This window comes from Aegilops tauschii, chromosome 2 (assembly GCF_002575655.3).
Source record: "Aegilops tauschii subsp. strangulata cultivar AL8/78 chromosome 2, Aet v6.0, whole genome shotgun sequence".
NCBI classification, from domain to species: Eukaryota; Viridiplantae; Streptophyta; class Magnoliopsida; order Poales; family Poaceae; genus Aegilops; species Aegilops tauschii.
The window spans coordinates 66,871,945-66,886,401 of NC_053036.3; the positions used below are offsets into that span (position 1 = coordinate 66,871,945).

Genomic DNA, 14,457 nt, shown 5'->3' on the forward strand with positions numbered 1-14,457 from the left:
TGCTAAATGTTGCCACGCTTATGGTGGCCATTTTGTTAGCCACACTTTTTGTGGCAGCTTGGTTGGCATGATTAGTGAGAGAAAGCAAGTGAAGGCTCTTTTGTACAATTGTGCATTCAAATCTATATGATTATAAGGAGATATAGGTCAGTGTAGCACACACTCAGAATTTGATTTACTCCTGCCAGGTCTCGCTGATCAGAATCCCATGTTATCATGTTAGAAACTTAGAATATATCTTGAGTGATCCAATGTACTTTCTTTCCTACAAGAAGATCAAACCTTGAGTGGTCAAAATGAAACTGGTTGTTGTAAAATTTAGGTTCCAGTTTCCACTATGTAGGTTTGAAGCTGATTGTTTTCATCACTAATTGCTCTCTCAATTTCTCTTCTTGCCACCATTGAAATACATGTCTCACTGCTTTAGTTAGCTATATTCTCACTTCCCTTAGCCTTAGGTCCAATCTATAACTTGCTTGCTTTCATGATTCAAAGAGTGACATTGTTTTCTTTAAGGTTTATTTGCAACACATGGAAAGCTGATTTCCAAACCTTGAATAGAATCAATGTTGAATTACTAGGCCTGATTATGCAAGTAATTGAGCTGATAGTATAAACAAACACCTAAAGTGAGTTTATGTGTATCCTCCTTTGCTCCAGAACTTCAAATTAAAATATTTTAATGTTCACTATACATTTTTCTAATAACATTTGGCTTAACTTTGCTTTCCTAAATGTATGGTAGGCTGAAGCCTATATTGTATTATCGGCACTGGTTTTATGTAAGTAATAATGGAATTCATTCATGTGTGCAGTATAACTCTGGAGATGAGGTGGACCACACCAACACTACTAGGGAAAACCTTATACACAGAAACTTACCAGTAGCGCGGGTCAAAAAGAAGCGCTACTACTATTTACCACTAGTGCGGCAAACAAACGCGTTGCAGCTAAGTTTATAGCAGTAGCGCGTCTCAGGAAAGAAGCGCTACTACTACAATTCCCATACTGTTCTCGCCAGGCTACAAATAGTAGTAGCGAGCTTATGCAAAGCGCGCTGCTGCTAAGATGGTTGTAGCATCGTGTTTTACGCGGAAAGCGCTATTGCTAATGAAAGGAAAATAAAATGAAAAACATATATAAAAGTAAATGAAAATGAAAGAAATAGAAAAAGGGGAAGGAAAAAAAGAAAATGTGAAGGAAAATAAATGAAAAAGAAAAATAGAGGAGAAAAGCGTAGCAGCAGCGCGCTTTCAGGACATGCGCTATAGCTAACTTAGCAGTAGCGCATTATGTCAGCCAGCGCTATAGCTAAGTTAGCTATAGCTAATGTAGCAGTAGCGCTTTTCCTGGTCAGCGCTACTGCTATTTTTGACTTAACCGCGCGGTTCTTCTTCCCCGCGGCCATTTCCCCCAAAATCCAACTCGATCCGCTGTCGCCGCCGTCTTCGCCCTACATCATCGTCGACAGCCGCGCGCTCTCCTGTCGCCCTCTGCCACGCGCCTGAGCCCCGAGCCCGACCTCGACGCCACCCTACATCACCGCCCTCCGCCGCGCGCCTGAGCCCCGACCCCGCGTGCCCCTCCCTCGGCCGCTCCCTAACTCCACCGGCGCCCGAGGTGAGCATGCCTACACCTCCTCCTCCTTCTCATCCTCCCCTACCTCTGCCTAGCTAGGGTTCCTAGGGTTCATCAAATTTTAAAGTTCATCTAATTAGTTAGGGTTCATCAAATTAGCTACTACTTGTAGATGCTTAAGTAGTTATATAGTTGTTGTGCACCCAATGTAGTTAAGTAAATATAATTGTAAACTAGATGTTAATTAGGGCAGTAGTTGTAGATGCTTAATTAGTTTTTAGGACAAATTCCTAGGGTTCATCAATGGGTGCTTAAGTAGTTGTAGATGCTTAAGTACCTAGCTAGGGTTCATCTAATTAGTTAGTACTTGTAGATGCTTAAGAACTAGGGCAGTAGGGTTTAACTAGATGTTAATTAGGGCAGTAGTGTTTATTTAGAGAAAAAATTCAATATAGTTTTTTTACTGTTTTTAGTAAGTGTTTAATAGAATTAGTAAGACAATTAATAGAACTAGTTGAACTGGTTTATTTTTAGTAAGAACTAGTTGAATTAATAGAACTAGTTTATTTTTAGTAAGAAAATTAATAGAACTAGTTGAACTAGTTTATTTTTAGTAAGAACTAGTTTATTTTTATTTATAGTAAGTGTTTAGTTGAATTAATAGAACTAGTTTATTTTTAGTAAGAAAATTTAGGTATATGAGATTTGATGATCTAATTAAAATTTTACTATAGAACTAGTTTATTTTTAGTAAGAAAATTAATAGAACTAGTTTATTTTTAGGTGTATTTAACGGTATTCTAGGTTGATTCGTTTTGAAGTGGGCATGTCATATTTTGAACATGTCACATTTGTTGTTATTTTTTTAGTTAAAGCAATTATTACCGCATCGACATCGACGATGCCTATCCCGCATCCTCGTCGTCGACTCGGCGGAGGACACCTGCTTGATCAGAGGGGCCATGTCCGGGACTGGTGTAAGTGCATCTAGTGCCCTTTAGTGATTTTGGTGTATTGAAGACTTATAGGTTAAGGGACTAATGTGTTTGTGAGTGTACACAGGTCTATAAGTCTATGAGGAGTTTGATATCTACAGAGAAAGTCGACCCCTAAAAATGAATGTCTTCAACTGAAGACTTTGGCTTTCTGAAGACTTTGAAAGTGAAAAAATTGGTGTGACCTTGAAGACTTGATATTCATGCAAGGAATATGAAGCGTGAAGACTTTTGTTTTCGTAGTTTTGTTTTCTCTTTCTTGAGTCATAGGAAACACCGTACTGTTAAAGGGGGTCGAGGTAAAACTAAGGAAAAGTTTCCAAGTGATGCTCAACTCAAAATCCTACACCTGCCAATCCTTTCGAGTGAAGCCATTGAAAATCTCATGCAGTTAAGTCAAGTTCTTCAGTGAAAGAGACGAAGATCTTCCGGTCTCTGTGGAATTTGTTCTGACTGAGGAGTTAGGAATTCGCTAGTGCGGATTGCCTACAAGTGAGGAACATGACAGCCCTGAGGAATTTGATAGCTCAAATATCCGACCGTTGTTGTGCTATACGCCAGCTGTCCCAAAATGTCTACCCACCTGACGGTCATATCATTGAAGGGCATTTATGTCTTATCATGTCGGGCTACTCCCTAGGCTATAAATAGCCGCCCCCTACAACCACTAGCTGGTTGGCTGCTCCGAGAGAAACTGACACTTGTCATTGAGAGCATCCCATCCTCCGAGGACTTTGAGCGAAAATCATCAAGTGAGGAAAACCCAAAACCAAACACCTACAAACCCAAAGTGATTGAGCACCACTGAAGAGATTGTTCCTGTGTGGAACCGACGCTTGTTACCTTTGAAGACTATGCATCTTCCAGACGGTTAGGCGTCATGGTCTAGAGCATCCAAGAGGAAATTGTGGATCGCCGAGTGGCCGAGTTTGTGAAGGTTTGAAAGTCACCTGAAGACTTACCATGAGTGATTGGGTGAGGTCTGTGTGACCTTAGCTCAAGGATAATACGGTGAGGACTGTGTGTCCTCAGGTTTAAATACCTAGCCGCTCCAACCAGACGTACAACTGTCACATTAGTTGGAACTGGTCTACCAAATCACTGTCTTTACCGAGCTACTGGTTCTATTTCCTCAACCCTTTCATTTCCTCATTACTGTGTTGTTATACTTGATTGTTATTGTTTGAAGACTTTGACTGAATACTTTCTCAATTTCCTCAATTCTATTTCTTCAGTCAGTTTGTCTTTAGCCTGCTTATCCTGTGTTTACGCTACTTGTACTTTGTGCTTGTTTTCATTTCATCATGATGACTGTGCTACTGCTCTGTTATGCTTACTTCTGAGTACTTATTCCGCTGCTAGTTGTTCGTGACTTCGGAATTCCCTCACCCTGAAATTCCTCAGTGACGAATTTTTAAAAATCGCCTATTCACCCCCCTCTAGTCAATATAACACACTTTCAACTGGGCTCCGCCGGGCTGGTACTAGGAGGTACTACCTACCTGGGGGTGCAGCTTGGTGAGGTGCCAGCCCGTCGTTGACCCGAACCTTCTTTGGTGGCGGTCGCGTGGGCCAGTGACAGTGCGGAGGCTTGAGGACCCCGCGGAGGTGGTACGTCACCGTGTCAGCGAGGAGGATGAGCACGTCCGTCGCTACATGGTTGCGTTGGAGGGCAGGTTCTCCAATACCTGACAGGTTCTTCAGGGATCTCACTGGAGCTATGATCGTGTGATGGTTCCTTCTCTTTGGGTGTCCACCGCCTGCACCGATACCCGTCGTTCGCTAGGGTTTTAGTTGTATTAGTGATGTTATATGTATGATACTATTCGAGATGTATTAGTGATAATATTCGATGATGTACGGATGCAAGAGATGATTTAGTTTTGCTTATTGAATGGATGCTAATTTGAATACTTATTTATTTTACGATTTGGTTTTGCTTATTGAATGCTCAAATTGGACCCCACTATGCAAGGCGTATGCATTTGATTAGTTGATAGCTTATAGGGTTTTTGTTTTTGCAGAAATCAAGGAGCCCTCCATCATCCCCGCCGTCGTCCCCGTCACCGACCCCCTCCGACCTCGAGGTGAGACCAGCCAAATCTCCATGTCAATATGAGTCCTATAAGATATTTTGAAATGTTTTTGTTCATATTCCAACCATTGAAATGCAATGACCATCAAGTTTGAATGCTCATATGATGTAGATATAAACATGTATATCTTGGGTTGCTCAAATAGGATATGTGCTTGCCCAAGTGGCCGGCCATGTTTGCAGGTTACACCTCCGAGTGGCCTATGTTTTGCGGGAGTGTTGATTAATTTCCATTCCGGCAAATTTCAGGCGCTCGATATGTCTTCGCAAAGGTCATGCCGGATTTTTCCGTGAATTTTGGCATGACTTGTGCTAGAATATGTAGGAAATATCGAGTGGACTGGATTTTCTAGAAAGATAATCAAACGACATTTCGGGTTGACTTTAAGTCTGTCGAGGCTCCATACATGATAGTCAACAAATGAGTGAGGGAGAAAGTCTGCACCATATATGGGAGAAGAAGAATCTCAACTGTTGTCGTGGGGGTCGTTCCTCATCTTCTTTCTCGTGATAGACCTTTTGGTAATGCACGGGAAGGAAGGGACGAATGACCATCACCGATGGTCGCAAATGTTAGAGAGGAATCGGTGAGGGAGTGTGTCCACCATATATGAGAGAGGACGAAGAATCCCGACTATTGTCGTGGGGGTCGTTTCTCCTTCTTCTCCTTGTGCTAGACCTTTATTATGAACTACGGGAAGGAGGAGTAACAACCATTACCGACGGTCGCAAATGTCAGAGAGGAATCAGTGAGGGAGAGTCTCCACCATATATGAGAGGACGAAGAATCCCGACTATTGTTGTGGGGGTCGCTTCTCCTTCGTTCCCGTGTGCTAGACATTTTGGTGTAATGCACTCGGGGACGAAGGGAGGAGCGACCATCACCGACGGACGGTCGAATATATACACCACGTGAGCTGAGAGTTTTCAAGAAAAGACTAGCAGACCGATAGTCAACCCGTGATGAAGAATAATGATCTAATTTAGTTTTTGTAGTACATATATTTAATTGTATAAGTTTAATCTTTGCATTATGAACATAGGAAATGTCGTCATCGGACGAAGAAAGTCTCCCGGGGGAGTGTGACTGGTGCAACGACGACCGAGGTCTGTGCGACAGGCCTCACCTGGACGAAGGCCGGCGCTTCAGCATTAAGCTCCAGGAGACCTTCGATGTTGAAACGGTACGCAACGATGACAAGTGTTTTTTTTCGTAATTAAGCACGACTTCAACTACTTATTTTCGTCTTTTACAATTCGACTAGCTTATCCCATGCCATGCAAGACGCTATGTCTTGGAGAGGATGGATTTTGAAGATCATGAAAGTATGTAAACAAAGAAAATTCACCTAAGGACCCATCATGGTATGGATTTTGAAGTAAATCTGTACAATTCTGAGAGCGTAACCCATTTTGGTTGCCCGAATTGGGAAGCACTTTGCAAGATGTATGATTTTCATGAGGGTATGCTTGTCACCATGGATCTTGGTGATCCTGACATCGCCGAAGACAATATGGACATTTGGGTCCTTGTTGATACGCTTCCGATTCTACCGCTATGTGAGTTTCTCAAACTTAGTTATTAAGTAATTTATATTGTTTATTTCAAAATAGTTGACAGCTTATTTTTATTCTTCAAAGAATGTGCGAAAGATGGTAGACATAACCTACTACACCGATGGCTCAGAATTAACTTATCAGGAGAAAAATCATCTGATCTCATTTATTACTGATCTTGAGAATTACAATATCTATTATCAAACTCCCCCAAATTATGGTCAATATGTGCCACTAGTGCATGTGTCAAACTACGGTAAAATCCATGGAGATGCCATGGTAAGATTTTGTACTATTACGACATCTGTGCATCTTTTGCATAAATTCTTCTAAAACTGAATTACATTGCTAACTACGGAGTTATTACTATGTTTTTCAACAGAAAATGTCGAAGGATTGTGTGCCTCATCTGATGTTTCGGAAAGGTTGCCTTGATGTTTTGAACATACAGCCAGGTCATCCTACGAATCACTCCTGTCCATATCGGATTTCTAAAACCGATGAAGACATGACAATCAAAGATTATAAAAAATGTATGGTCAATCGTAGGGAGCTACTTGGAAGCAACATTGTGCGAAGGGCAAGAATTGGAGACAGGATAATCTCCATTCTCCATAATGGAGAGTCAGGGCCTATCTTGTTTTATGCTATTTTACCTAAGAGAAGGTAGTAAATCCAATGAGAGAGAAGTAGGTCCTAGGTATAATGTGTTATTATGTGGTACAATGTGTTAGAGTTGATGATGATGAGGAGGAGTTGTGATTATGACTAGTGACCAACTTGCTATATGATGTCTCATTGATGAAAATGGTGATCATGAGGAGGTGTAATATGACAATGATGTATTATGATGATAAGTTGTTAATGATATGATGATGATGATGATATTTATTATATCATTGGGTGAAAGAACCGTGGATTAGCTTCAAGTGGATGTCCATCCACTTGAAACTAGTCCACGGTTCTTTCACCCAGTGATGTAATAACTCATTATGATGTAAAAACAATCTCTAAATTGCTACTGTATGAAAACTTGTATAAAGGTGTATGAATACACCATGAAATAAAAAATACGGAATAATAGTAGTAGCGCGGGCTGCGAGAAGCGCTACTAGTGATCACCAGTAGCGCCCTTTCTGCTAATTGCCTGGTTTTTTGAATGATAAACAAATTGGCTTTTGCCTAGTTTTCTGCTAATTGGGTAATTCTTTTCTGCTTAAATTAATTGTTCAAGGCCTTTGGACTCCGGTAAAAAAATGGTTGATTGGCTAAAAAGGTTAACTCACACCAAAATGCACCAGCAACGGTTGTTGCATGGTAGGTGGACATTGCCAGATGATATAGTAAAAGCCATACCTAAGGTCCCACCTTGGAGCCGAAGCTTCAAGACAATGCTTTTAAGGATACGACACATGTGCATCAATGCTACAAGATTTTCAACCCAAAGAGAACGAAAGAGTGCTGGGAGATGAAAGTGCCTATCTGAGCCCGAGCTGAGATGTGCTCGTTATCCTGGTCGCCCGCTCCCTCTTAGATTCGCACTCCAGGAGGTATTTCCCTGCGTATTCAAAGCAGTATATGCATCTTTATTCCCGGGCGTGGCCCACCAACCTAACACATTAATGCGACATCAGCCGTCACGCTAGCGCCGGCTCAGATGGCTGCCAACGGCCTGGGCCGTGGCCCAGACTTCTGTTTCAATGCCTGCTACCTTCGCTGGCCCATTTACTGCCATCCGTCTCCCCACCGAACAGTCTTCCTCTTCAAGATTCGTCTTGTCTCTTTTCATCCCAGCAACCAGATCAAGCTGGATAGACCATCGTGTTATTTTTTATCTGCGCTACGAGACCCCATCATCATGTTAATTTTGATTCCCCAAGCTACTTAACTCCCATCTCAAAGATCGCTCACATCGTCCACCGTAGCAGGTCTCAATATTGTGTAACATACATTGCATCCGAATCACAAACTACAGGGCTCCTGAATGCATGCAAAATTACCATCGATCACCTATAACCCTTCCATTTTCAGATGCATGTTCAGTACTCAGAAAACACATAACACTTTCAAACTGTAAACAGTGCCAATGAATGAAAAACAACTAGCATTACAAAATGAATTGAACAACCATAATCCATACATTGAGCATCATGATCTCGATTCCATTGCGCAGCTAAATTCAGAAGCAAGCATCCAACAAGACTCATACATGAACTAACTACAAATCACTCCCCATAAATCATAACTCATAACCAATTGTACAGCAACCTTCAAATTAGTAACAACATGCTCCAAGCTGGATAGATCATCATCCATTCATAACCGTACACTACTTAAGAACAGCATCAACTACCTGTCTGAATGTTCTGAACCCCAAGGGGACGTCAATACACGTATGACAGCATCACTCCTAATCGCTCAACAACAAATATTCAGCAATGCATACTAATTTGATTGATTTAGGGAAACACACCTCTTAGCCCAACCAGGTGCCTGTAGGACTGTAGGAACTTCATCTTCCCGGTGGACATCTCGGACACCAGCGGCGACGCCTTTCATCTCACACCTTTTGCCATGTCTTCCTCACAACCTGCTTGTCCGCGCTCATGGCTAGTCCCGCCGATTGCTCGGCAGCCGGTACCAAACGAACCACTGTGAACGCTGCCGGTTCCATCGGGGTTGCACTCTCATCCAATTCCTCCAGAAAGGGGAATCTGCAACCCTCCATTGCAAGAAAAAAAAGCAAGCAATCAACAAATCGCGAATTAAAACACCATGCTTCTAAAAACGATACTGATGTTACCTGCTCATGGGTCGCATCAACAACTCCATCACCGCCAATGGAGTCGCCCCTCTCCACCCCTGTCGTCTCAGCAATTCGACCCTTTTGACCAAAAACGAGTAATAGATCCTCAAAGTATCAACCTAACCGAAATTAATTCTCTCCATCTACACAAACCTGAAAGCGAACCTCCTGTGCCTTGGATCAGCTTCCGTAGTTGTGCTCCTCAGGGTCTTCTGCTATGTACTAATCATTGTCTTTGGACAGCAACAACATGATGAGAGCAAGGCAATCGCAACGACACGACATAGTGTTGTCAAACCCCGCCTTTCCCTGAAAAAAAAACACGAAAAAAGATAGAACATTTCAGCTATAGCTCCTGCACAAAATTATTTGAAATACTAACAAGTGTCAAATCCTTATTCCCATACTGCACAGGGAAGGGGGGCAGCCCGGTGCATGTAGGTCCTGCTTGCGCAGGGTCCGAGGAAGGGTCCGACCACTTTGGGTCTATAGTACGCAACCTTACCCTACATTTCTGTAAGAGGCTGTTTCCAAGACTTGAACCTGTGACCTCATGGTCACAAGGCAGCAGTTTTACCACTGCGCCAAGGCTCCCCTTCTATTCCCATACTGCACAGCCGCAAACAATTTCCTGCATGCATTTTGTCCTCTCCATATTTAGCCTACTTTTGTCGTATCTAATGCCAAATCATTTATCCACAAATATAGGTTATAGAAGTCGTATGCTTCACCCAGAGAATCAAAGGTTGTACCCAAAGTTGGCACTATGACATTGTCCCCAAGATTGTCGGCAAAACCATGGATAGCCTTCTCCAGAGCAGTAGTCCGGTTAGGACATGGCATCCTTACTGGGACAGCAGCACCTACTCTCACCCTGCAACCACCCACAAACAGATATGAGTTTCATGTATAGTTTCACACAAAGCACTCGCCAAAATTTCCAAGCACCCAACACATCAGTTTTTTGCAGTGTCACCGTGCTCGAACAGTAACAATTTCGTTCCATCTATGTTACTTTTGGTTCAGCTGCACAATCAACTCCGGAACGACACACAGATCCTTCCGTTTCCTACAATTTTCTGCGTTTGACATGCTACAGCGTCCTTTCGCATCAATTCAGCGGCTACGTGTGCATTCCTTCAAACCACAAATCATGCAATGTCCATTACAATGTCTGCTCAAGCATCCCTGCTTAACTTACACTAGTTCTGAATTTCACCAAATTTCATTAACAGTTCAGTCAAGCCTGCACCTATATTTACAAGGAGACACGCCTGTAACTTTCCCTAGAAGTTCAGGCAATACAAACATAGCAATTTATCCTTTCAATTTTTTTGCATGATCACACTATTTCAAATCATGCCATCATAGTTGGTTCCCAAAAATTTTGTGGATCTGCAGAACTGCCATACCTTCTTTTCCGGCCAGGAGCTCTAGGGTCGGTCTATCCAATTGACTGCTCCGACGCTCTTGGCGACCCTTCTTGTGCATCCATTGCCCCTTCCGCCGCATGGATCTGGCCGTCCGCACTTACTTCCACCATAGCTGCCAGCGGCTCCTCAGCCGGCCGCGCCACTAGGTAGTGCAGCGGCTGCATCAGAATATCGCTGTCATTTGCCTGTTCAAGCACGGCTGTCCTACGCACCCAAATTGGCCACAAAAGGTTTCATCTCAGCAAGCACCATCCAAAATCACGCGCCAAAAAATACAAAGGGGACATATTGCGCACCTCTTAATCGGCGTCCACCGGTTCCGTTCGCCCGGTCGCCCGCGAGAATCGCAGCAGAGCTCCGCCGCTTCGGCAAGTGACTATTCAAGGCGGCGTAGGTAGGAGACGACCCTGAGTGAGCTCACCATCCCTGTCTGTAACTGGAAAGCAAGTTTCATGGGCCATGGATCGGGAAGAACATGCCGTCATGGGCCACGGCTCTGCTTGGAGCCGTCCACGGCGTTCTATCTCCGTCACAAACATGGCCCACAGTCCAGGGTTCACAGCGCATGTATTTCGCTTTTCCTACTATATTTCGTCTGCCCCTTGAGATGGCCCACGCAATGAATGGCTCGTATCCCCACCTAATAGGAACCGCCCAGATTACGAGCGCATTTGTGCGCGAGCACATAAACTCCGCCTCCGCTGAGAGACAACAACTCAATACCTCCTTGTCTGATCCAACCAATGACGACCAGATCACCACTTACACCAATGTGGATGACTGACATGCAACCACAAACGCCCTAGATCTATCAATCATGTACCACGTCCATTGTCACCCATACCCATTGACCTCCCATGGCACATAGAGGCACCTATCTGAAAAAAAAACGAGTGTGGCAGTAATGAACATTCCATGAGTGGCCATCACGCTACCAATCAACATGAGAGGGCATTGCTACCGAAAGCCATGAATGGCATCTTGACAACTTATAAAGGGCCGCATCCGGCATTCATCCAATTGACAAGGGGCCCACCACACACTGATGGCGCAGCTGGATCAAAATCAAGAAGGGGAGATGGGAGAGCGTGCCTCCTTGCACAGAGCCACAGGTCCCGCAAGCATGCACTTCCCCCTCGGCAGCAACTCCTCTGCCGCCCTTGCTGCTATAGACAGCCGCATTGTCAATGAATCTCACAAGGACAAAAGCATCAAGAGCTTGCAACAGGCGCCAGATGATGGCGGGAAGCTGTGCAAGGCAGTGCTCACCACCCAAATCACCCAAACAGAGCAAGATAGGAAATTTGCTTCATTTATTTACGGCGTATATTGACTGTACGTAGATCAAGGAGGTAAGAGACTCTAAAATAAACTATCAGAGAAAATGACTCGCACTGAAGTACCTTTAAATGGATGGTGATGAAAATGCATATTGAGAGAACCTACCTAGAGTCATGCGTGAGTGACTTGTCGGGCGACTTTATGGCATGCTCTGCATCCTCCCGAAACAACAACGAAAGTCTCATTTGTTCTTGGTCCTGAAATTAAATAGAAAGCTATCCTTAGACAGTGAAAACGAGGGCTCCTGAGATCTCTGCACTATATTATTACAAAGTTTTGGAACAAGAACTGCAAGATAAATTCGACGAGTCATAAGCACATAAATTTTGAAGAAAATCAAGCATGACAAAGCCTATTGCTAGATCGTTACCCAAAGTTGGAGGGAAGCCCTCAGACAACCCCTGCCAAGTATTTTCTGCTTTTGGATATGTTCACAAGATTAGACAGAAAAGCTAAGGAACATAAAAAATGCGGCCCTATTTAGTGACATTCGCATGAACAACTGGGGTTAATCTATTAGAAAATTCATACTTGCCTATATTGGATACCTAGGTTAAGAACACAGAAAGCTCCATACATGAATTCATTGGGTGTTTGGTTGGAGGATCACCATACTCTACATGGGTTCCTGCGTTTCTGTATTTACAGGATGGATGATCCGATCCCCGTTTTGTGATAGCCTTGAATCACATAGGGTGAACTGGTGATAAACCAGCTCATCTTCAAACATATGGCGAGCAAGGCTTACATGGTCAATTCACCTTCTAGTTCCTCAAACCAAATACCAATGATCAATTTGGGCGCAAGTTAACCATAATAAATTGAGGAATGTCGAGCAGCAGCATATTTATGCAGCATTCTTATATGGGCGATGGCAGTGGAATATGAAACTTTGGTCCGGTCATCAGAAATAGGGGCTAAGGGGCCACAATATTATTCCCCTGACTGTTGTCCGCCTGGTGGAGAAATCACAAAACTTGAAGTGAGGCTTAAAAGATGTAGTATGTAGCTAGGCAACTAATTGTACCTTTGGGGGGTCTTGAAAATGTTTACTCAGCATAATGGTGGTCTGAACATTGTTGCCAAAATTTGCAACCGCCATCTGAGCCAAAATATCGCCATTGACCTGGCGCAGTTGTCTCGAGAGCTTCCCGGCAGTGAAGAGAAGGGAAACGATGTTCTTCTTCCCTCGACAGGCATGGACAAGCCTGTAGGCACGAAGCAGAGTCTCTTCGAGGTCCTTGAGTGTCGCTAGTCGCCGAATCGTTCATGGTATTAGCATCCTCGAGCTTCGACAGGATAGCACGAAGTCTATTCACGCGGCCTCTAATCTGATGGCAGACCTCCTTGTTATGACGAACCGTGTCCGCCGCCTCCTTGATCTTGAGCGCGACCTAGACAACCTGCTTCACGCTGCCCACAGCATCGACCATCCTGTCACTAGAAAATCCGCCGGTCAGATTTCGCCGCCGAAAAGCTGATCGACAGAGACAAGAACATTTCTGATAGCTTTTCTCATGACAGCAACCAAAGAAAGGAAGCAAAGCACCAACCTATCTGGTAAGTGGTGATTTGGATTCTTCTTTACTTTGCCGCTGCTTGACCGATTAAAGGATAGGCTGCGTTGATCATCCAGAATTCAGATTTCTCCGGAAAGCTGATCAACAGAGACAAAAACATTTCTGAATTTCTATGTCGAGACAACACTCAAAGAGGCCGAGCAAGCACCAACCTCGTTTTCCTGGCTTCTCCTTTACTTTGCTCCTGGACGATCCCTACACCAAACGACTCCCGGATTTCGGATTTCAGCACCTAGGTGGCCGGCAAGGCAATCTGATTATTAAAGAACAAAGAAGAAGCAAAGACTCGCCAACTAATCGCAGTTGTAGAGGATGAACGGAACGGATAGGCTGCTCGCTCCGTAGAGGCAGAGGTCAGCGCCAAGTCTTCTCAGGGGGATACAAGGGATGTAACCACGTCTTCTCGTCAGTGTCAACCACGCGGTTCTTGTTGACAATTGCCGCATCGCATCCTGAGTCGTTTGCAAAATAATACTCGTATTACTGAATTTCGCTGACAGAGAAAGGCAAGAGGTGCATGGAAAAGACAGTTTTACCCTCGTTCCCATCTTCGTCCCAAATCGCATCACGTCCACACGGCCGGCCGTGCCGGCGCCGCGCACCACTGCTCCAAGCCCGCGGGGTGGGTTTCGGTCCACCTCGCGCTCCCCGGGTAAGCAAGACCGGAGGTACCTGGGGTAGGACGGCCGGAGCCCCGGCCTCTGCCGTCAAGCTCGTCGTTCCACATTGTCGCCGGAGCAAGCTCGGGCGGGAGAGGGCGCCGGTGGAGCTCGGCGCGGCGGTTGGTTAGGATCTGTCGACTGCGGCGCAGGCCTGAGGCCCCTCCCTTCCACTTGCGGGCACGGATGAAGCCATGTACCTAGGATAGGCTCATAGGCCTGACCTAAACACCCTCTCCTAGAACTTCATCCTAAAACTAGAATCATTCAAAGAAAAGTCATCATCCACTCGATCATGAGGCATTCCACTCGGAAGACTCGAAGTCATTCGACCATGAAGACTGTCACTCGACCGCCAGAAGAACTAAAGCCACTCCGCACTGCAACGGTCGAACATTACATCATAGCTTTAA

General features: G+C 44.4%; 1 protein-coding gene and 1 long non-coding RNA gene across 10 annotated transcripts; both read right to left on the minus strand.

Moving 5' to 3' along the window:
• Positions 1-8,425: 8,425 nt before the first annotated feature.
• LOC109749973 (uncharacterized) lies at positions 8,426-14,228 on the minus strand. 9 transcript variants are annotated; one of them, XM_073507993.1, is made up of 11 exons: positions 13,922-14,228; positions 13,676-13,837; positions 13,538-13,580; positions 13,359-13,462; positions 12,833-13,239; positions 11,911-12,002; positions 9,763-9,905; positions 9,439-9,662; positions 9,185-9,340; positions 9,029-9,109; positions 8,426-8,939 (listed from the first exon to the last, which is right to left on the minus strand). In XM_073507993.1, the coding sequence occupies exons 5-8, from the start codon at positions 12,905-12,907 to the stop codon at positions 9,589-9,591; spliced, it is 384 nt and encodes a 127-aa protein (XP_073364094.1). In that variant the 5' UTR covers positions 12,908-13,239; positions 13,359-13,462; positions 13,538-13,580; positions 13,676-13,837; positions 13,922-14,228; the 3' UTR covers positions 8,426-8,939; positions 9,029-9,109; positions 9,185-9,340; positions 9,439-9,588. The 9 variants fall into 9 exon arrangements, with proteins under 9 accessions (XP_073364094.1, XP_073364100.1, XP_073364093.1 ...); XM_073507999.1 differs by lacking the exon at positions 9,439-9,662 and having other exon boundaries at positions 9,029-9,340; positions 9,784-9,905; XM_073507992.1 differs by lacking the exon at positions 13,922-14,228 and having other exon boundaries at positions 13,538-13,820.
• On the minus strand, positions 10,136-11,342 carry LOC141041533 (uncharacterized). The gene is made up of 2 exons (XR_012201784.1): positions 10,761-11,342; positions 10,136-10,668 (listed from the first exon to the last, which is right to left on the minus strand). It is a non-coding gene; the product is annotated as an uncharacterized lncRNA (long non-coding RNA).
• Positions 14,229-14,457: the final 229 nt, after the last annotated feature.